Source organism: Ambystoma mexicanum, chromosome 4p (genome assembly GCF_040938575.1).
Source record: "Ambystoma mexicanum isolate Mex_15411 chromosome 4p, UKY_AmexF1_1, whole genome shotgun sequence".
NCBI classification, from domain to species: Eukaryota; Metazoa; Chordata; class Amphibia; order Caudata; family Ambystomatidae; genus Ambystoma; species Ambystoma mexicanum.
In genome coordinates this window covers 1221873575-1221894597 of record NC_090927.1, presented here as the reverse complement: position 1 = coordinate 1221894597, position 21023 = coordinate 1221873575, and the positions used below count along the sequence as shown (strand labels likewise).

The 21023-nt window shown below is 45.8% G+C and overlaps 1 protein-coding gene across 4 annotated transcripts in view; it reads right to left on the bottom strand.

Moving 5' to 3' along the window:
- MAP4K3 (mitogen-activated protein kinase kinase kinase kinase 3) overlaps window positions 1–21023 on the bottom strand; it is a 2398077-nt gene that overhangs the window by 972643 nt on the left and 1404411 nt on the right. For all 4 annotated transcript variants that reach the window (XM_069606874.1, XM_069606875.1, XM_069606876.1 and 1 more), the window contains one exon: window positions 4113–4275. In XM_069606874.1, coding sequence (XP_069462975.1) covers window positions 4113–4275 — 163 coding nt within the window. The remainder of the gene's footprint in view (window positions 1–4112; window positions 4276–21023) is intronic.

Genomic DNA, 21023 nt, shown 5'->3' with positions numbered 1-21023 from the left:
TTAGGTTGGAAGAAGAGGATGCAGCTGGCTTTGGTTCTGATTGCAGTCTTGCAGATCGTGGGTTCCTGGGCCTAAGTCGTGGAGACAAGAGGGAGGACGTCTGGAGTACTCGTGCACTGCAGTTTGAAGGTAGTCGGCGGCTACGCGCTCTTTCCAATCCAGCAGCACGTCGCAGTTTCAGCTACCAGTCAATAGCACCACTGCGGTTCTTGGACACTTGCTGGGCTTCCCTTGCTTCTGGAGTTTAGCACTCTGGTGAGGTGACTCGGGCTTGTGTCGTTCTACTTCAGGAGGGTCTTCTGGATCTTCCTGGAGCTCTGGTCCGGCTTAAAGACAACGCACTCAATTCTGGTTTTCCTGACCCTCGGTTCCAGCAGCACCAAAGTAGTACAGCCAGCAGGGAGAGGTTTTTCAGCAGAGTTCGTCTTGGGGTTAGTTGGTCCCACCAACCCAAGGGAAAAAGTCATCCGTTCCGGGCTTCTCTAGTCTATACAAAATTGGAGCTTCAGCACAGCAGCAGGGCTTCACCGGCCACTTCAAGGGTCCAGGAGGGTACAGCAAGCTTCTCTTCCAGTTTCCTGTAACGCTCACCTGATTCCCGCAGAGGCGCCGGTCTTGACTGGGTGAATGCCGTATCTTCAAAGGTGATGTGTAACACACGGTTGGCTCTTTGGGCTGGACCTCTGTGCACTGTATGTCTGACTCGAAGAGTAAGATGTCTGCAGATAGAAAATATGGGATTAATGAACTGGGGTTATTAGGTGCCTCTCTCCTCTTCCCTTTCTCTTCTCCTGTAGAACCCCAAAGGTTAACGACCTCACCTTAGGTAAGTGAACGCCGTGCTCTCCATCTGCCTCGGGGCAGGGTGCCGTAACCAGTTTCTTCACTGGATAAGGGTGCAGGCCTCTTGACCTCAGAGGACTGCTGTCCGTCGTTAACTGCACGAACGGTAAGTTCTGGGCACTTCAAATGTCTTAAAAGTCTTTTGTAATGATATCTCTTGTTTTGCAGGGTTCCGGCGATGGCGGATGGCGGGCTGAAGAGAATTGAGGATCGAACCCGCGTGAGGAATAGAAGCACCTGGAAGCACGTAAGTAAGCGCTTGTAGCCTGCTTCACGATGCGCACTAACTGTCCCTTTTATCTTGCAGGTACAAGTTCGGAGCTTTAGAGAAGCTGAAGGGTGCTGGAATACCCACTGGATTCGGCGTGGGAAGGAGTAATGGCACGTGAGTAATAAAGTTGCCCAATGTCTTTAAACGCACCTTCTTTTGTTTTTCAGATGCGGGATGCAGCGCCAAAGGCCTCCGGAGCGTGCGAAGAGCTGGTAAGCTTTTGTCTTTCAGATGTCGGAATGCAGTGCGAAGACCTCCGGAGCATGCGAAGAGTAGGTAAGCCTTTGTCTTTCAGATGCCAGAATGCAGCGCGAGGCGTTGGTGACAGCCGATGGACCAGGTAAGAGATGCGCTGCCACTGAAGACCGTAGTGCTAACCTGTTCTTTCTTTGTCTTTACAGGTGCTGCTGAAGACTGGATTCCAGGATGGTAAGCCTTTGTTCCCTTAGGCCCAGGATCAGAAGCAGAAGACACGATGAGCGTTCTGCTGCAGAGAATGCAGAATAACACAAAGCAAGATTCATCCATCGGGTATGGATTAAATAGCCTCCTGTAGTGCTTAGGTGTCTCCTTCCACAGCCACGCCTAGGTAAGAAAAGAGTTCCTGCTTTCCAGAAGAGTTCCAGTGTTCTGAACCTAGGGAGTGGCTCCTGTCCCACCCAACAGGAAAAGTAGTCCCAAACAGAAGAGGATCAGGGGTTCAACTGGCAGGTAAGTAAGCAGCATGGTCTGCTGCAGGTAAGTCCACCCAAGCATTATGAGCCCGGCGCTTCCAGCGCTGGGACTGGGCATCTTTATGAGCCTGGTGCCACTGGCGCCAGGACAGGGTCCAAAAGGTCCCAATTGGGACTGGCTGGCACTTGGAACCGGGGTTATGGGTCTGCTTCCAAGGGAGTCGGGCAAGTCCTGACCTTTTGGAAGCAGAGATCATGACATTTCCTTCATCGGATGTTTCGGTCAGTGGTCGACTCTGCCTTCTGTTCAAGACACCTAGTCTTTTATGCAGATTTCTCCCATTCATGCACAGCCTAGCTGTCACTCACACAGCAGGGTGGCTGTCCTGCAAGGTCAGCCAGCCAATCAGCACTGGGTGCATTCAGGTAACCAAGGAGACTAAGAACAGGGAGTTTCAGGCACCTACCTCGCTTCCTGCCCTGCCAGACACACTGGAGCCAGAGGCGGGTTTCAGCATTGAAGCCTGCCAACGGCAAAACTAACAGAAGGGTTAAACCTGGTTTAGTGCGCACAGTAAAACCCAAGAAATACCTCACAAGCAAGAAATGGCGAAAAAAGAAGACCGGGCCATTTTGACAAAATGGGCACCCATGGGTGCATTGCTGCAGCTGAGGACTGAGACTGTGGCAAAAAATGCACAAAGGTAGGAAAACTAAACCACTGCCAGCCATTAAAAGTCATGAGGGTAACATAAAAAATGTTGCATGAGTAAGTAGGAAAAAGGGCTACTAAGTAACCCCAAGTACTTCCACATAAAATGGGGTATACTGGCCCTACATAGGAAAAACAGGTAAGTAAAGTCAATTTCAATTTACTACTCTTGGAACAGTAGTTCACCCAAGAGAAGGTATTTAAACCTTATAAGAAAACCCAAAGGACTTCTCTTTGACACTGCACTGAAGGTGCTTTGTGTGACAATACAAAAGGTAGATGCTTATGGAGTTTGTCAGACTCCAAAACCAAAGAAACACAGAGTCCATATCAGATCAAAAATACATGAGTGAGAAAAAGTCCAGGATAAAAATTAAAAGTCCTAAAGTCCAGAAAAAGAGCTGTTGGTCTACTACTTTGAAACACAAACTACCTATTGGCTTTGCCAACTCTGTTCAGACTTCTCTAGCTAGGGAAGGACTTTAAGGTGTGGTGCCATATTTTATAACGCTGTGTACTGTGTTTCTAACTGCTTCCTTGTCTACTTATTAGTTTTCCAATGTGGTTCCTTATTCACTTGCTATGTTACACTACAGTTGCTATTGTTTTATCTGTATTGTAAAGGAAAAGCGTTAGTGCTCTGTTGCCTGAACATCCCAAAAATGAATGTGTATATAACACTGTATGTTTAGTGTGATATTTACCTGTGGTTTGTAATTGCTAAGAATTAGTCCAAAGCCTAAATAAATAATTGTATTATTATACATTCTGCCTAATTTGGGTGATCAAGAATGCACAGTTCGTGCTCAACTGAATCCTTCAGTTCTCTGAACACTGCCCAAGTCTAAGCATTATTGCTTCGTCACACTACCTAGATAGAGGTTGGCTAATCGTTTTGTCTTTCCCTGATCGCCAGAATAGCCTCTCAGAACCTGTACACAGGGCTGATTGCTAAAATCCATCTTAATTTCCACATTTGAAGATTTGTGAATGGACAACTTCTAATTAAACAATACTTGCATGACTGATAGACAGTGAAGGGCTCAGGCTAAAGTTCCTCTTCAGTGCTGAGTTGCCTCAAGCAAGGAAACGTGAAAAGAAGGATCAGGCAGAGTGGTCACTGTGATGGGGCAAGGGGGTTGTCACTTTTGCATGATGCCCTTGGCATACCATGAGATAAATGGTTATTCCCTCAAGCAGTGATAGCGTGGAAAAGGTTTCTGTAATGCAAACATGACCGCTGGAATAATTCAAATGCAAAGAAACTGCAGAGGTAATTATGTACATTACTACTATTGAGCTTAGAGACTACGGCACTATGTTTTGAGCACAATGGAGCATTCAAACACATTTGACCATTTATCGGGTGTGCAAGCAACAACAACACTGCAAGTCTCGCTTTTACGAAATCGTTGAAAAACAATACTTTTACGATTGTACAAATATGAGGTGTAGGATGCAGCAACAAAAATGAGATTTAAATATTGCCAGCATCCTTCATTCTAAACTGTATTTGAGAGAAACAAAGTTAGGATTATTAATGTTATTGTACAATACGGTTAGGTGTTGAGCCAGGAATGTTCTTAATGTCAATTAGGTCAGTCAACTTTACCTAAAACACTAGCTTTGTGAGGAGGCAACCTGGGTGGCGGTGGTCTAGGAGGTACGTAGGATGAAGGTTTTCCTGGGCTCTCTGAAACAGGACACCTTTTGATTGTTCCTTGATTATCATCTTCAGATACATGGCTTTCTTGCGGAACATAAATAGGCTTTGGCTGAAATTTTTGAAAAACACAGGAAAAAAAAAAGGAAAATCTCAGTCTTCATTTCTGTACGAAGGTGTATATCTGGTTCAGTAATAAATATCTCAATCATTAATTTTCACGAGCTTACGAAACTAAATGTAAACAAATGCATTAGTAACAGTGATATGGAGTTAAGAGAAAACATGTTTATTAAGTTCGAACAGACCATCTGAAACCTGAATTTGGTGAAGTAGAAATCAAGGAAAATTCACATTTGTGCTACAAATTTAGATGAAAGTTTAATGCCTCATGATAGGACCCACAAACTGTCTGAACTTCACCTGCCTGAGCCAGTGAAATACTGGCTATACAGATAGCAAATTTCCTATGGAGGGGAATATATAATTTGAAGGGCAAAACTGAAGACGGTGAACTCTGTGGCAATAGCAGTAACTGTTTTAACATTACATTCTCCACTTTCTCCAATTCATTCATGGTCCCATAGCCTAGATTTCTGTGCCAAAGGTTGTGGCAGGTATTGCCCGTCTTCGATATAGCTCCACTGCAGGAGAAATCACTCCTTTCCCGTGTCTTAGAAAAAAGGAGTGAGTTGCCCTGGCATACTTTCTCAAATTCGAGGCGGCCTTCGGTAGCCAACCACTGGGCTCATGGAATCTTATTACTAAGTACTCATAAAGCCTTGTCTGCACTAGTTTATTCTCTTGCAGGTATACATCCAGACCTTCTTACTTTGCGAACTGTGGCTTGAATACCAACATTTTTGTCTGGTCTGTATTTAATTGTAATTCCAGGGTCCCACAAACATCCAAAAGTACACGTGAGGTTGTTCTAAATCCCTGCGGAGTAGTTGACAATATTACTGCATCGTCAGCGCAAAATAAAGCCGGGTAGCTACCCTTACCCATCTTGGGGCAATCTATACACCTCAGGGTCCAAACCTTGATTACTTCTATGTATTTGTGGAAAGGGAGGGCAAGGACACAACCTTGCCTTACCCCCCCCCCACCACCACCGTTCCACGCCAAATGAGTTGGTTAGTTCCCTGGCTAGCCCAAAGCGAACAGATATCTTATTTTGGTGTACAGGGACCGAATACCAGTGATCAATTCTAAAGATGCCCCCCTTTCCCTCAATCTTCCAGAGTTTACAACTCGAGATGCTGTCAAACACTGTCCTGAGATCCACAAGCACAGCATACAGCTTTATCTTCAGCAACATGCTGTATTTCTGGAGCAGGAACAATCAAAAGCTGTAATCAACTGTACTCCTCTGGCTTTGGAATCCTGCCTGAAGGTCACTAAAAATGTTATGGTCTTCGACCCATGCCTGAAGATATGTCAAAACCACCTTTGCACAATCTTTCCCTCACTATCGAGAAGAGAGATAGGACGGGCATTTCCTGGCAGTTCCCTCCCTCCGTTTTTATATATTGGTACCACTGTTGCATTCCCCCAGGGGGCAGGAACAATCCCCAATGTCAACAAAGCATTACACATTTTGCATAATATTGTTGACTCAGTATTGTATTAGTCACATCTTCTGGGTTAAAGTGAAGAAAAACATCCACAGAGCTAATGGCCATGCCTGAGCTCGACAACGCCTTCCAGATATCATCTGATTTGCAATACAAAATCAAAAAGTGCGTTCGCCAAACCCTGCTGCAAAACAGCATTGTAGACATAATTCCCCATTCACCTCTTTCCTATCAACCAATTTGCAGTAGGAAATACGTCTCCTTCATATGCCTTTAGCCATAGCTCCCATCTTTGAGTGACATGATTGTTTGTTGACTTGCTATTACTGACTGATAAGTAATTTGTTGTTCTAATAAGTACATTCCTCCAACTAATTCCTCATCTTTGAAAGACTACAAAACCATGGCCCACAGAGACAAAAAAGGAGGGAGAAGGATGAGCATGCTTTTTTTTTCTAACCGCCCTACACTATCATCCACAATATGCAGAGAATGGAAGTGGTTTGTAAATGTATCCAAGGAAGACGATATTCCCACCTGATCTAATTCCAAAAAGGGTATCTCCCTCTACAAAACAGATGTATCAGATTGCAGTCCACGCTTGCACTTTTCGTGTTCATAAAGGCAAGTGATTGGCCCTGCCCTGTAATGCGATGGAAGGGGGGCTATCTTCCACCCCTGCAGCCTTTTCCGGAGACCAAAATGCAAAGTGATGGCAAGGGCAGAAGCAGGAGTGCGAGACAAGGGGTGGTGCTGGACATGTGCCGCTCGGACAGCCCTGCCTTAGAATGACCATTCCTGTCCTCATTTCACCTGCATGAGCCAGCTCAGGTCACAAGCTAAACACAGGTATCAGACTCCGAGATAAGTTATCTGGTCAGCTGGGCTGGGCCTTACAGATTTTTCCGCACATGGACACAGTGCTCTACAGCAGGCACACGTGGTTATGTCCCCTGCTGCTGCACTTCTCCCAGTGACTGTTTGTAGACTTTGATAATGGCAACAGTCTTAACAGGCCACAATCTCTACCAGCGCCTGGTTTCTGAGGCTTGGTGAACTATCGCACTGAATGGAGTTGTACAGTGTCCTGCGTTATCTGTGTTTTCGTCAGGTAAGGAGAAATCATTGTTTTCTCAGTCTTCTAGCTAAAGGCTATGCAGTGATCTTACAGTTGCAGTTTCTGAAAGTGAATTGCAGTAACATGTCCGTGTCTGTCTTACAAATGACAGAGTTGAATTCTACCATAAAATGCTGCACTGCATTTATCTAGGTAGAAATGTTGATGGTGCCTGCATTAGCAGCCCATGTACATTGATTGTCAGTAGAAAGAAACATCCTGCTTCTTCAGTTTAGCAGCATAAGTGCACTGCGTGAAACGTGTAAATCTGATTAATAGTACAGCATTAATTTGACCAGTCCCATGGGATAGCCCACTGTTTACAACAACCATATGACCTTGATATGGTGAGGTGAAGAAACAAAGTGTCCTTCTCTGGCGACTTATTTATGACTAATTTATCACCTGCATTAAACCCCTCTGTTCATCATACTTTTTGCTCTGGAACCCAGCATGCCTAGAGTGCATTCAAATTGAGAAATGCTTAATAAGCTCTTTATGGGCTTGAAGAACATTTGGAAGCCTGTTGAATACAAACTAAAACGAGTTATTATAGTGCGGATATATTTAGGTTATTGGAGCTGCACCGTAATGGCAGATTAGTGTACGTGACTGACAAGTGAGCCTCTCAGCCCGAGGTCTACCTATTGTTAGGCAGAATTGCAGGCAGTACCCTCTGGGAACACTACACACATTTAGGACTACAGGTGTTCGCCAAACCAACCTTTTGTAGAAGTCTGCACCATACAGTTTTTGGTATCAAGCTGAGCAGCCAGGCTGATCTCAAGAGTGAATGCAAGCAGTAAAAGTAGTCACACAGCGAGCTTTCAATCACAGTGGTTCAAGTAGACACTTATACTCAAGGTGCTTAGTAATTTATTACACAATCATTTAGAAAACATTTCACTAGAAGAAGACAACTTAATAGTATATACCCATACACTTGAATACAAAACTGTAAGCTTTTGAGACAGTTTGAGCTTCCCTGAAATAGGAGCCAAATTGCACTTCAGTTCATTAGTACTGAGCAAAAAGGACAAAAGTAAGTAGAATAGATCACATACTTCCTAGGCAGTGCAAATAGTTTCAGTGCATGAGAGGAGTTCAATTCAAGTCAATAAGCCAGGCCAAAATCAATTGGCTAGTGTTCTGGATAGGAAAGAGCAGTTCAGATATCAAACGGTAAAGTCTTTGCAAAAGTTCTCAGAAGTAGTTTAGAACAAAAAGGATCATTTGTCGGGTCACAAGCTGATTAGGCCTGCAAGTTGGGAAAGTTTCACAAACTTTCACTGTGAGAATGGCGTTCTCTCAATCGGGTTAGCACAGTACCATAATATGAAGAAACAAATGTTGCTGAAGTCGTGGTTCGTGGCAGGTCCTGCAGATCTCGCTATTCCTGAACCTCAGTCGTGGGGACAAGAGGGAGGACGTCGGGGGACTCCTGAACTGCACGGGATCGTTGAAGAAAGTAAACAAGATGGAGTCACTTCAGTTCCAGTAGCTGTAGATTCAAGAACACAAACTGGTTTCCCCCTCCCTGGTTAATCCTAACCAGCCTTGAGAATGGTATCCAAGTGTCTTATGAGTTGATTGGTCCCACCAACTCAAAGGAAGAAGCGTCCTTGAAGGAGCTTCTCTGTCGAATGGAGTTTGGCAATTCGGACCTGCAGCAGGGCTTCACCGGGCAAACCAATGGTCCCTTTCATTCCAGCCTAGCTGTCACTCACCCAGCACGGTGGCTGTCCTTGCCGGACACTCAGCCAGCCAATCACGCCAGAGTGCATTTGGGTCTCCTAGAAGACTAAGCACAGGGAGTTTCGGGCACCTCCCTCACTTCCAGCCCACCCCAGACATTCTCCAGCGGCGGTCTTCAGTCCTGAAACCCGCCAAAGGGACATGAACAAAGGGGCCAACCCGGTTTGGAAGGACCTTTCCAAAAAGAAACCGCGAAAAAAGAAGACTAGGACCTGTTTAAACAAAGGGGCTTAAGGCGCCATCTTGAAAAACATGGCTCCCGTGATTTTTAGCTACTGGTGTTCGCGGTCAGTAAAAATCATGGTAGTTCGTTGTAAAACCACTAACACCAGCCTTTCAATAGGAAAAGGTAGCATTTGACTGCTACATGAGTATTTAGTCACAGGGGATCCTATGTTACCCCTTCAGCACTCCATTGTAACATGGTGTATGCTGGGTCTAGGAATTTGGAAAGACTAGTAAAGTCAATTTCACTTTACATTCTCTAGGAAACAGTAGTTTATCCCACAGAAGGTATTTAAACCTTTGGGAAGTCTAAAAAGACATACCTGTGTCGCTGAATTGAAGGTGCTGTGTAACACACATGAAAAGATGAAGTTATCTTAAAACTCCATAACCAAAAGAAATCAACACAGAAAACAAACAGAATAAAAAAAGTTAACAGTCCCAAAGTTCAGCAAAAGAGCTGGGGGTCTCTAGGGTAGAGGGAATTAGCACATTTATGAGAATTCTCCCTAACACTTATTCGGGACTAGAGGCAGAGTTCTTCTGAAATAAAATGCCATTGCTTAACCCTGGCTATGCTAAGTAAGAAAGGGTTTTACAAGACAGATTTCCTGCTACCTGTCTCTCTTCCCCACTTTCCTTCACCATGTAATGCCAAATTCTTGTTTGCATTCTTTCTCCCTCTTCAGCTTTTCCCCCTTTTTTTTCAATCTCCATCTTCATATGTCAACACCCCCTCCCATTTCCTAACATCTCCATGCAAATCTATCTTCAACTCATGTTTTCTTGGCTATCGCCCTACTCTGGTTTTCTGTAATTGTGCTCTCTTTCTGTGGACGTCCCGACACCCCCCCACCCCCCACTCCCTCCATCCCCTCAACCCACCCGCAACTACTCAAGTGCATTTAACATCTCCAGATTCCACCAAGTGATCAGGAGGCTCTGCGCTGTGCCACCTTCTGTGCTCGTGGGCAAGACCTTCCAGGAGGTACCATATTGCTATTTATTTATGTATTACATTTGTTACTCGCCCAGACCCGAGGGTATCACAGTGACATTTCAGGTGATTTCTTGCATTTTATACAGTGTTACAGTTACAATCATATAGAACATATTTTATAATAAGTTACCAATACAGTCATGTGATTAGTTTTCTTGTACTATGTTACAATCGGTCACAATAGCATTAGTTATTAGCACAGTAGCAGGTCACAATTTATTTAAACACTAGTTGCATATATAGAGGTGACCCCTGGAGATACACTACATATAGTGTTTTGTTCAAAGAAGAGGGGATAAACTAGAGGCGTTCTAGTGCTAGGGTGGAGTGGGTCTGGTTGAAAATTAATATTTGTTGAATAGTCAAGTTTTCAGTGCTTTTTTGAATCTTAGTAGGGAGTCCTCATTTTTGATGCTGAGGGGTAGAGCATTCCAGTGCGATGGGGCTAGGAATTTGAAACTACTACTATAATTATATTGAGGAACTTCCAAGAGGGCCAGTTTGTTAGATCTCAGTGTTCTACGGGAGATTTTTTCGAGAGTGTTGTTGAGGTAGGTAGGAGCTTTGTTGGCGATGCATTTTTAGACGATGCTAAGTGTTTTGAAGATGATTCTTGCTTCAATTGGCAGCCAATGGTTTTCTCTTCTAATACAAGATATATGTTTGGATTTTTTTTTATACCCAGTGCCGCTCTAAGGGCTTTGTTCTGTAGTAATTGGATTTTATTTAAGTTGGTTTTTGAGGTTCCTAGAAAGAGGATGTTACAGTAGTCCAATTTCATTAAGATCAGCGCTCTGGCCAAAGTAATGCAATTTGTGGGAGTGAGAAATTGGTGGCTGAGTGCAATAAGTTTTGCAGTGTAGGCTGTGGACGAGGAGAGGGCTGCTATTTGTTTATGCATAGTGAGGTTGGCATCTATATATACACCAAGAGTTTTGACTTGTTTGAGTAGTGGGATAAGAGTACCGTCAATGTCGATGTGTGAGTAGTTAGACTGGAGGGATCTTATCCTTTTTTGGGAGCCCACCATGAGGACCTCTGTTTTCTCATCGTTAAGGCAGAGGCTGTTTTGAGCCATCCAGTTTTGAATTATAGAGTATACTTTATTGATGGTGTAGGTGTCTTGGGTATAGTCACCTGTAATGGGGATGAGGATCTGGGTGTCATCTGCAAAATTGGTGTAGATGACACCCATATCGTCAAGGGCCGAGAATAAGAGTTTGGTATATGCATTGTATAGGGTAGGAGAAAGGCAGGATCCCTGGGGGACTCCTATGGGTACTACCTATAGGGTCCGCTGCGTGGTTTCCGATGGCACTCTGGATGTGCGGTCTGTTAAAAAGGATTTGATCCACTGAGTGGCGCTGCTGGAGAAGTTGAAGTCTTTTTTTAGGGTGTCGCATAGTTTGTCGTGGTATACGAGATCAAATGCTGCTGATAGGTCCAGTAATAGTAGGGTAGCTAATTTACCTGAGTCTCTGATAGAGTCCAGTTGGATTTTCAAATCCAGTAGGGCTGTCTCCGTACTGTGGTTAGGCCTAAAGCCAGATTGCCTAGCTCCTAGTAAGTTGTTTTTTTCAAGGTGGGTTTGTATTTGGTTGTAAGCTATTTTATCGATGATTTTAAGTAAGAAAGGGACAGTCGTTATGGGCCGGTAGTTCGTGGGCACTAACGGATCTAGTGTGGGCTTTTTTAGTAGCGGGGTGACCCATGCCGCTTTAATGCTAACTGGGATCTGATTGGTGTAGAAAGAGGCATTCAGAAAGTTAGTAATTATAGGTGTGAGGGTAGGGGCACATAATTTAATTAGGTGCGCAGGAAAGTTATCTACTTTGCAGTTTGAGGCTTTAGGTTTGGATATAGTATTTAGTACTACATCATGGGAGACTGGTGTGAAGTTGAAGAGAGGGATGTTATCTTCTATGTTCATGGTGGTTTGGTTAGACTTGGGATGCTTGTCGGATAGGAGATTTCTTTTGAGGATGATTTTATTTTGTAGAAACTTGATTTTTGATGCCAGGGCATCTTGGATGGTGGTGCACCATTCTTTACTTGGTTGGACTGGGTTGATTATGGGGATCGGATTCTCTAACTCCTTGAGTATAGTGAATAGTTATTTGCTGTCAGAGGATGCATTACTAATTCTAGTATTGAAAGCATCTGCTTTATGGGCGATGATGGCTGATTTGTAGTTTTTATTTGCGCTGTTGAATGCTTCCAAGGCTTCTCGGGTATGGGTTTTATTTAACCTGTGTTTGAGCGATCTTTTAATCCATCTAAGAGATACTAGTTCCTCATTAAACCAAAAAGAAGATTTTTTTTATCCTTACGTTTGGTTTTGTTGACACAGGGTGCTAAGGTATCAATTGTGGTAGTGAGACAGTTATGATAACAGTCTGCCAGGTCACAAGGGTTTTCAGTATGGATCTTTTTATTATTGAGGGAGGTGGCTAATAACGGTTTGAGGTTTTCTGCTGTGAGTTTGCGGATGTTTCTCGTTACATAAGATTCTTCAAAGACCGTTTTAGGTGGGTCTGGTTCGTTACACAAAATAGAGAAGTTTATGCTGTGATGGTCTGACCAGGGTATCGAGATAATGGAGTCTATGGATACTATGGTGTTCAGTGGTAGTATCCAATCTAATATTCTCCCTTTTGTGTGGGTAGGAGCGTTCACTAATTGTGTGAAGGCCATGTCTTTGAGTGCACTGTAAAGAGCTTCTGCTTTGTGGTCTTGTGCATCATTGAAACCTAGGTTCAAGTCCCCTAGGACTAGACATTTTGTGTTCGGTTTAATAAGTGGTGTTAGCAGTAGTTATAGGTCTATTTCTTGCTGAGATTTGGTGTTAGGTGCTCTATAGATAGTTATTATGTTTATGGTAGTCTTATGGTTCGTAGCTAGTTTGGCTAGCAGGACTTCGTAACCGTCTGCGTTCTCAATAGGGCAGGTTCTTATTTTGAGCTGGGTTTTAGCAATAATAGCTACTCCCCCACCTATTGATTTCATTCCATCTGTCCTAAGGATGGTGTAATCTGGAGGAATGGCAATAGCGAGTGAAGGTCCAAAAGCTTGGTGTAGCTATATTTTGCACATACATTTTCTTGTGTAATGCACCCACCAATCAAATCTCTTCTAGATGCTTAATTCGCCTTTGTGCATGGGCCATAAAAAGTAATACAACATGGTACAGAACAATAATGTTTTATTGGCACATCTAAAGTTGTAAATATTACCAAAGCCAGCTGGGTTGTAGAGGGGGGGGGGTTTCATATGTTCATTGGACTTCAATCAAACCCAAACGAACATCAAGAGATCCATTTTTTTCTAAATTACACTTATCAGAAACTATATAAACACAAAATGAGACAAACATGTATAACTAAACAGAAATATCAATATGACGACATGTCAGAAGAGAAGCCTCTGGGGTGGAGCGTAGATGTCCAGTGCTGATTGCTTAGTCATACGCTTCCTCATCAGTACATGGGCTCAAATTGTACACACATTTTACATGCAAAACCTATTTTACATAGATTGTTTACTTCTACATACATTTAGGTTTCATGTACTTCCCAGTCTGGGGGTTGGAGCTATTAAAAGTATGTTAAGAACTGGGATAACTGGTAAATAACATTCTTCCATTCGGGTTAATTCCTTTGGTGTTACTACCTGTAGCGTCAGTCACCAGATGCAAATTTAGGGTCCTGTCCTTAATTCCTTACTCTTGGTCACACAAATCTTAGCACCGGCCATCGGGAGGACTGGGGGCAATAGGCTCATCCAGCAGTAGGTCTGTCTGTCTGTCTGTCTGTCTGTCTGTCTGTCTCATTCTTGCTGTATGACCTCTGATCATGGGACTCAAGCACCCTGTGTCAGAGTTGCTGTGGCAGATTATGAAATGTTATGTAGGCGTTTGTTAGGCAAGATTGTGTGCAGTATCCTTTGGAAGACTACAGCAACCTTGACCTCCTGGCAATAGGAACCCAACCTTTGGTTTAAATATGTACTACACAGGTTGGTAGTGTGGCTGAGCGGCCAGGCTTATCTCAAGAGGGGTCAATGTGAGAAGTAGGGTTGTAACACAGAGTTTCACAGTGACAGTTATTCAAATGAACACTTCTACTCCGTGCTTTAAGTGGGCAGGGGCCTGCCGGGCCCGTGCGGTTGAGCCGGGGCCCTGCCGGGGCCCACTGGTCCCACCACAACATTGGCAGGATGCATTATCCCTTTGTGGCCGCAGCCGTGACGGGAGATGCACCTACCATTAGGACAGACAAGCTGACAGAAGTGTCAACCAGCCACAGCATCACTGTCAGTCACTGTAACTTCCTATGGTGACCTCTAGAGCGAGGGGTCACCAGAGGAAATGACTGTGCCATTATTTCCCCAGGTCGCCGAGGCATCTTTAACCCTTGCCGAATCTGGGGCCTCCTCGACATATTTTGAGGTTTATAAAAGATTGCTTGAAAAGTGCACAATCAAGCCATTTTTTATAACGCTTTGACGACGGACAAAGACGCCTCAGGCTTTATCCATCGGGAAAGCTTTATAAAAAATGGATCAAATTGTGCACTTTTCAAGCCATTTTTTATAAACATACAAATGTTTAACAAAGATGGCTTGGAAAGTACAGAAAACTTGAGGTACCGACACAAATATATAAATGCTGTATATTTGTGTGCGTACCTTACTATGGTTTATGTATTTTTCAAGCCATCTTAAAGGGTATCCGGTCACTGCATCAAATACAAAGCATCAACAGACCATACCATTGAAAAAAATACATCGGAAAAAAAACCATTGAATGCATTTTTTCCAATGGTAAAGGGTTTAGTAAAAAAAGTGTTTTAATGGTTTAAAAAGAGGGGTTGGGGGAACCTCCCCATAAAGAAAAAAATGCTTTAGATGTATTTTTTTTTAGATGCTTTTTTGTCAATGGTATGGTCTGTGGATGCTTTGTATTCGATGCAATGACCCGATACCCTTCAAGATGGCTTGAAAAGTACATAAACCATGGTATGGTTGTCGATAGTTTGGCCATCAATGCAATCACTAGGAACCATCTTGAAGTACACAAACCATAGTAAGGTACGCAAACATTTTATATATTTGTATGCGTACCTTACTATAGTTTGTGTAGTATGCAAGCCATCTTTTACAAACAGACATATGTTACGTCCTGAAGAAAGCCTTAAAAACTATCACCTATGCTTTGAAAAAATAGAAAAAAGGCTGATTGTACCCACTAGCAAGGCTGGAACATTTTCAAACAAGTCACCCTCTGGTTGCTAACATCACCTTTATTTTCTGTTTGTGGCTAAGTCACTTAGAGCAGTCAAACAAGAAAGTATCATGAAACAACCACCCCAGGATGTATGCTGTATATGTGTTTTCTACATGTTTTAGTCTTTTGTACCTGACCTCATGGTCCGCTTTTTATGATGCGTTATATTGAATATACTTTTGTATATAACTTCATACACCCGAGCACTCCATCTTTGACATATGTTTGATAAGATGGTATAATAACTTTTTGTAAACTTTTGTCTCCAAGAGACTGGGCAATATCTATGGGTAGCTATTTGGGGCACTTTTGTCTCTGATGCTCTGGGAAACAGTAGTGAATCCCAGAGAAGGTAGTTAAACCTGGGGTGTCGTTGCATTAAAGGCGCTGTGTGACACAATGTAAAAGATGATGCCTATGGAGTTTGTTAGACTCCACAACCAAAAGAAAGAGAGTACAAAAGAAATCACATTAAAATACATGAGTGAGAAAAAGGGTCTCTCTTTCCAGGTAAAAAAAAATCAAGTCCTCAAAATCCAGCCAAGTTGCTGGGGGTCTCTATGGTAGAGGGAATTGGCACATTTCTGAGAATTCTCCCTAACACCAGGCCGGCAGGTTCAGCGATCCTGGGTCGTGGTGCAGAAGTGCGCCTCCTTCCCTGTAAGAAGATCTGCGACCACCGGAAGTTTGACTGGAGGGGCTGCCGACATGTTGAGAAGGTCCGGGTACCATATCTGTCTCAGCCATGCCGGTGCGACGAGGATCTTCCTGCACCAGGCCCGTCTGAGTTGATTGACTAGTCAAAGAAGCAACAGATGGAACGCATACAGAAACGGGCAGTCTCAGGGGAATGAGAATGTGTCCCCTATGTCCCCGGCTGGGGAAATCTGCTGGCGAATCTCTGGCACTTGGTGTTTGTCGCTGTCGCAAATAGATAGTTCTTGTAACGCTCACCTGGACTCCGCAGGAGCATAATGTCTTCTCAACCTGTGAACCTAGTACTCAACACCTTTTGGATTCTCTTTCTGTTTTAAAACAACAACAATAGAACACTATACCATCTATTAACTAAAATATTACTGCATGACGTGTGTGCTCCTTTAATCCCTACCTTCTCACCTTTGTTTATTGTTTGTGGAGCTCTCCATCCTGCTTTTCTACAGGGGCGCGTTGAGGTGAAATAACAATGGTGACTTGGGTAGCTTCTTGTCAAATAAATGTCTTTACTTTTAAGAATGAGTCTTGGGGTAAGTAGCTGGTTGAAAATGCTGTAATCATTGAGGGCTTGAATTGGATTCCTACGTTGGAGAGATCTCTCTTTCCAATAACTTGCTCTTTTTCCCTTTCTTTTGCAGGTTCTCCGAATTTAGGAAAAGGGCTTATGGCTGAGAAGGACTGCAGAGATACCCAGAATGAGATAACGTTTATGAAATGTGAGTTCGCCTATAAGGAGTGACTGCAGCCTTCAGGGATGAGCGCGGAAACAACTGTGAGGTGCAAACTTGAAGAACTTTCAGGTACGCAATGCTTATTTAATGTCTTCTTTTAACTATAAAATGTGTATATTGTTAATTAAATACCGTTTGTTTATCTGCAGGTTTTCGGAAAAATACCTTCAGAAGATGCAGTGGCTGCGGAAGAAACTTCCGACTGAAAATACTGCAACTACAGTAGAAAACTGCTGACTGAAGATGCTGCGGTGGTGAGTGAAACTCTTACGGAAGATGCTGCGAGTATGAGCGGAGACTGCTGACAGAAGATGCTGAGGGTAAAACTTCTGATGGAAGATAATCGCTTCGGAGATAACCTTGGTCAGGTAAGTCTTTTCTATTAACTATAGTACACTGTAAATTGCTGTGAAACTAATGTCTCCATTATCTCCTTTTACAGTTTCTGTGAGAAGAAACCCTGGTAGCGTTACCCGCTGTCAGTGGATCAGACGCGAAGCGCGCACGTTCCAGCGGAGGCAGGGCTTAAATATCCCCCTCTGCAATATGAATAGAACATGCTGCAACTTATGAATGGATCATGCGGCAGCCATGTTAAGTTTATGGAATTTACTGTAAAACATCACAATAATCTATGTAAGTGTATGCTGAGAATGAGGTAAATTCCATGTGTGCCAGGCTAACACCCACCTTTGACCTGCTGGTTTATTTAATGTTCCTCATTCAAGCTTTCAAGCTAGGCAGGGATTATGTCCACTGACTTGGATCATGACAGATCTGGGGATTGCCCCATATGCGGAACAGGTGATCCACTTGGTCCTGTCGATGCTCCCACTCGTGGCAAGAGAGCAACTCCCTCCTGAGGAAGTCGGCGATGGTGTTCTTCACTCCTCCCAGGTGAAACGGGATGAGGAACATCCCCTGGGTGACAGCCCAGTGCCACAGTTCCTGCGCTTCTTTGGAGAGCGCCAAGGACCTGGTGCACCCCTGCTTCCTGATGTAGAACATGGTGGTGGTGTTGTCCGTTAAGACCCGCTCCACCTTGCCCTTGAGGGACGGAAGGAAAGACTTGAGGGCCCAAAACACTGCCCGCAGCTCCAGCACGTTGATGTGCAACGCCTTCTCCTCCGGCAGCCACAGGCCTCTTGTGTGACTGCTTCCGGTGTGTGCTCCCCATCCTTCCAGGGAGGAGTCGGGCGTAACAGTCTCCTGGTAAGGTGGTGTCTGGAAATCCGTAGAGTCAGACAGATGTGCGTGAACTCCCCATCACTGTATCGCTCGAAGGAAAACTCTTGTGGAGTGTGATCTGGTCCTGGAAGCCTCCAGACACTTGTATCCAGCGGGCATCGAGGAACTCCTATAGTGGACGAATACGCAGCCTGCACAATCAAATGAGGCATATGCATGACGGCATCAGGGCGAGCAGAGACTTGATGGACCTCACCCTTGCGATCTTCAGGGCCAACAGCCATTGTACATTGCCTAAAATGGCCGCTATCCTCTCCTCCGAAGGAGACACCAGCGTGTTGAGCCAGGCTCCCAGAAACAGTGCGTCTTGTGATGGAGTCAAGTAGGACATTGCATAGTTTATCGAGAACCCCCAATCCGTCAGGAGCCGGACGGTCCTCGCCGTGCAGCGGATGAGCAAGTCGTCCAGATAAGGGTATATGTGGATCCCTCGCAGAAGCAGCAGTGCCGCCAAAGAAGGGAAGGGACTTTAACTGGTAATGTTGCCCTTGAACCACGAAGCGAAGAAACTTGCGGTGCCCCTTGTGGATGGGGATGTGAAAGTAAGCATCCTCCAGGTCCAGCGACGACAGTAAATACCCCTCTTCTAGCTGTCCTAGAACGTGTTGAAGAGTCATCATCCAGAACTTTTGGGACCCAATGTACTTGTTCAGATGACGTGGGGATGGGCCTCCATCCGCCGGTCTTTTTGACGAGGAACTAACAAGAGTACACTCCAGAGCCTCTTTGGGACGAGCTTTATCGCACCCTTTCTTAGCATGGCCCGCACTTCCAGCAGCAGCTGAGGGATGTGGTTTTCCTGCCGGCCCACTGGTGGTATACGTGGAGACTTTTATTGAAATTCCAGGGTGTGTCCATGGGCGAGAGCGTCCAGAACCCAACGATCAGTGGAGCTGGTCTTCCACCCACACGTTGAAGTTCACCACCTGGCCTCCCAATGGGGCACACAGGTGAGGGCCCGACGCTACGGTTGGTCCAATCCTGTTTTGATGTCAAAGCGCCACCTTGGGGGCCTTGGCGAAGACGTCGTCCTCCAGATTTGGCACGGCCCCTGTAGGTCTCCTGGGCCGATGAGCGGGAGGGTTGACAGTAGGACAAAGCACCTTCACTGAATCCTTTGGAAGAACCTTGGAATTTCCCACCGGAAGTCCGAAAGGACGACCGTCGTTGAAGCGTGCCCAAGGCACGAGCAGTCTGTGTCCACCTTGATGGCCTGAAGAGACTCGTCCACAGTCTTCCCTGACAAATTGTCCCTGTCGAAGGGCATGTTCAACACCTTCGACTGAACATCCTGACGAAAATGAGTGGCCCTCAGCTATCCCCACCGACGAAGGCAAACGCTGTTGCCAATATGGCAGAACCCTGTGTCGGCGATGTCCGTGGCCACTGCAATGGCATGGTCCGATGCCACCCCAACTTCCTGTAGGATCTACAAAGATTCCACCCTCTTGGCATTGGGAAGGAAGTCCAGGAGGGGAGCTATCTCGAACCAGAGCTCACTGTCATAACGCGCCCCAATGGCGAGGGCTTTGGCGGCCTTGATGGTATTCGCTGCGGACGTGATAACTCTTCGCCCCATGGCATCCAACTTCTTCCCCTCACTGTCTAGGCGGGTGGTGGAGGACGCCGACGAGGAGGAGCCTGAAGATTTCTTTTTGGCCACTGCCGACACCACAGAGTTCGGAGACAGCTGGGACCGTAAGCACTTGGGTGCAGAGTCCTATAGTTCTTCTCAGAACAGTCCCTCTTCGCCGGGGCCGAGGAAGGGTTCTCCATGAGGGACAACCCCTCATCCCAAATGTCATCCAGGAGCGAGTTTGAAAGTATGGTCTTCCTCTTCGCCTCCCGGCACTGGTAAAGCAAACCCTCATTCTTCTCCTTAGGGACAAGCTGGAACAGCTCTGAGGCCCTTGAGAATATGGTGTAGAACAAGCCTATCTCGTTGGGAGGTGAAGATCTGGGAGGTAGAGACGGGAGATCCCCCAATCCGCTGTCGTCATTGGTGCCAGTGCCCGTCGCCATGTCCGGATCTGTCTCATCCCTCAGGTGGGAGAATGCGGGGGGGGGGGGCGCAAAGGGTGGCAAGGAGGAGGGGGTGATCTCTCCTCTTCTTGGATGGTGCTTCTCCCGATGGTCCTGGCGCTGCGGGTGGGCCCGTCGGTGCAAGAGGCATCCTCCGGATCGCCGAGCAAAGGGTATGCAGAGCAGTGAGAATGTCCACCGAGATATCCCCAGGTGGTTGTTGAGGTGGCTGTGGTGACGGGCACAAGGGCGTTTGCAGCTTAGGCTGGTCCTCCAGGCCCTCAACGCCCTGCTGCTCCTCGTCGGTCTCCTAGTCGTCACCTTCATTGTTGTCCTCGTCGGGATCCTTCCTGTAGGACCTGCTCTCGACGCATCGTTCCTCCTGGAAGGTCTGGAGGTTGGTAAGTTCCTCCTCTGAGGAGATAGCCGTGGCCTGGAGGGCTACCGTGCCACCCCTTCTCTGCGACCAAGGGAGACGGTTTCGGTGAAATGACAGGCATCTTTTCCGGTGTCTTTTCGATAGGGTTGAAAAGAGTACTCCCTCTGGGCAGGCAGGGATACTCTTGCCTTCGGAGTCATGCCCTGCGGATCCGCCTCAGCGGCCTTTGTGAGGGACGCCACCACTCCTTCGATGGAAGGTTGGGCCTTCGTCGTATGTACATGGGCCTTCACGGCCTTGGTTGAGCCTGAGGCCTTCACCTTCGGGGGAGGGTCTGAACGCCACTCCCCCTTGGCCTTCTCTGTAGGGCCTGTCTGGGTCTTCTCCAAGAGCTTGCCCGGATGGTCTGACTTCCTCTTCTTTGAAGATCCCGAGCGTTGGCTCGTGTTCGAAGGCGCTGGAGACGCTGCACTCGCCCTGGCCACCGTGGAGCCCGTCATAACTTTGCTCCTGGTGGCAGTGGACTTGCGGTGCTTAGCCTTTGGTTAGGCTCCCGCATGAGGGGCGCCCTCAAAGGTCTTAGAAGATCGCTCAACTTTCTTCTTCTGGGCATGGGAGGCATGCTGCCAGGACTCACCCAGAGCAGGGGCCTTGGCCTGCAGCCACTCGTTGAGACGCCTGCGCTGATCGTTCAGCATGCGGGGTACCATCTCCTGACAAGATGCAGTCATCCTCCATGTGCGTTGGGTACGAGTGCAGGCAGTAAAGGCACAGGGAATGTCTGTCGTCCGAAAAGGACACACTG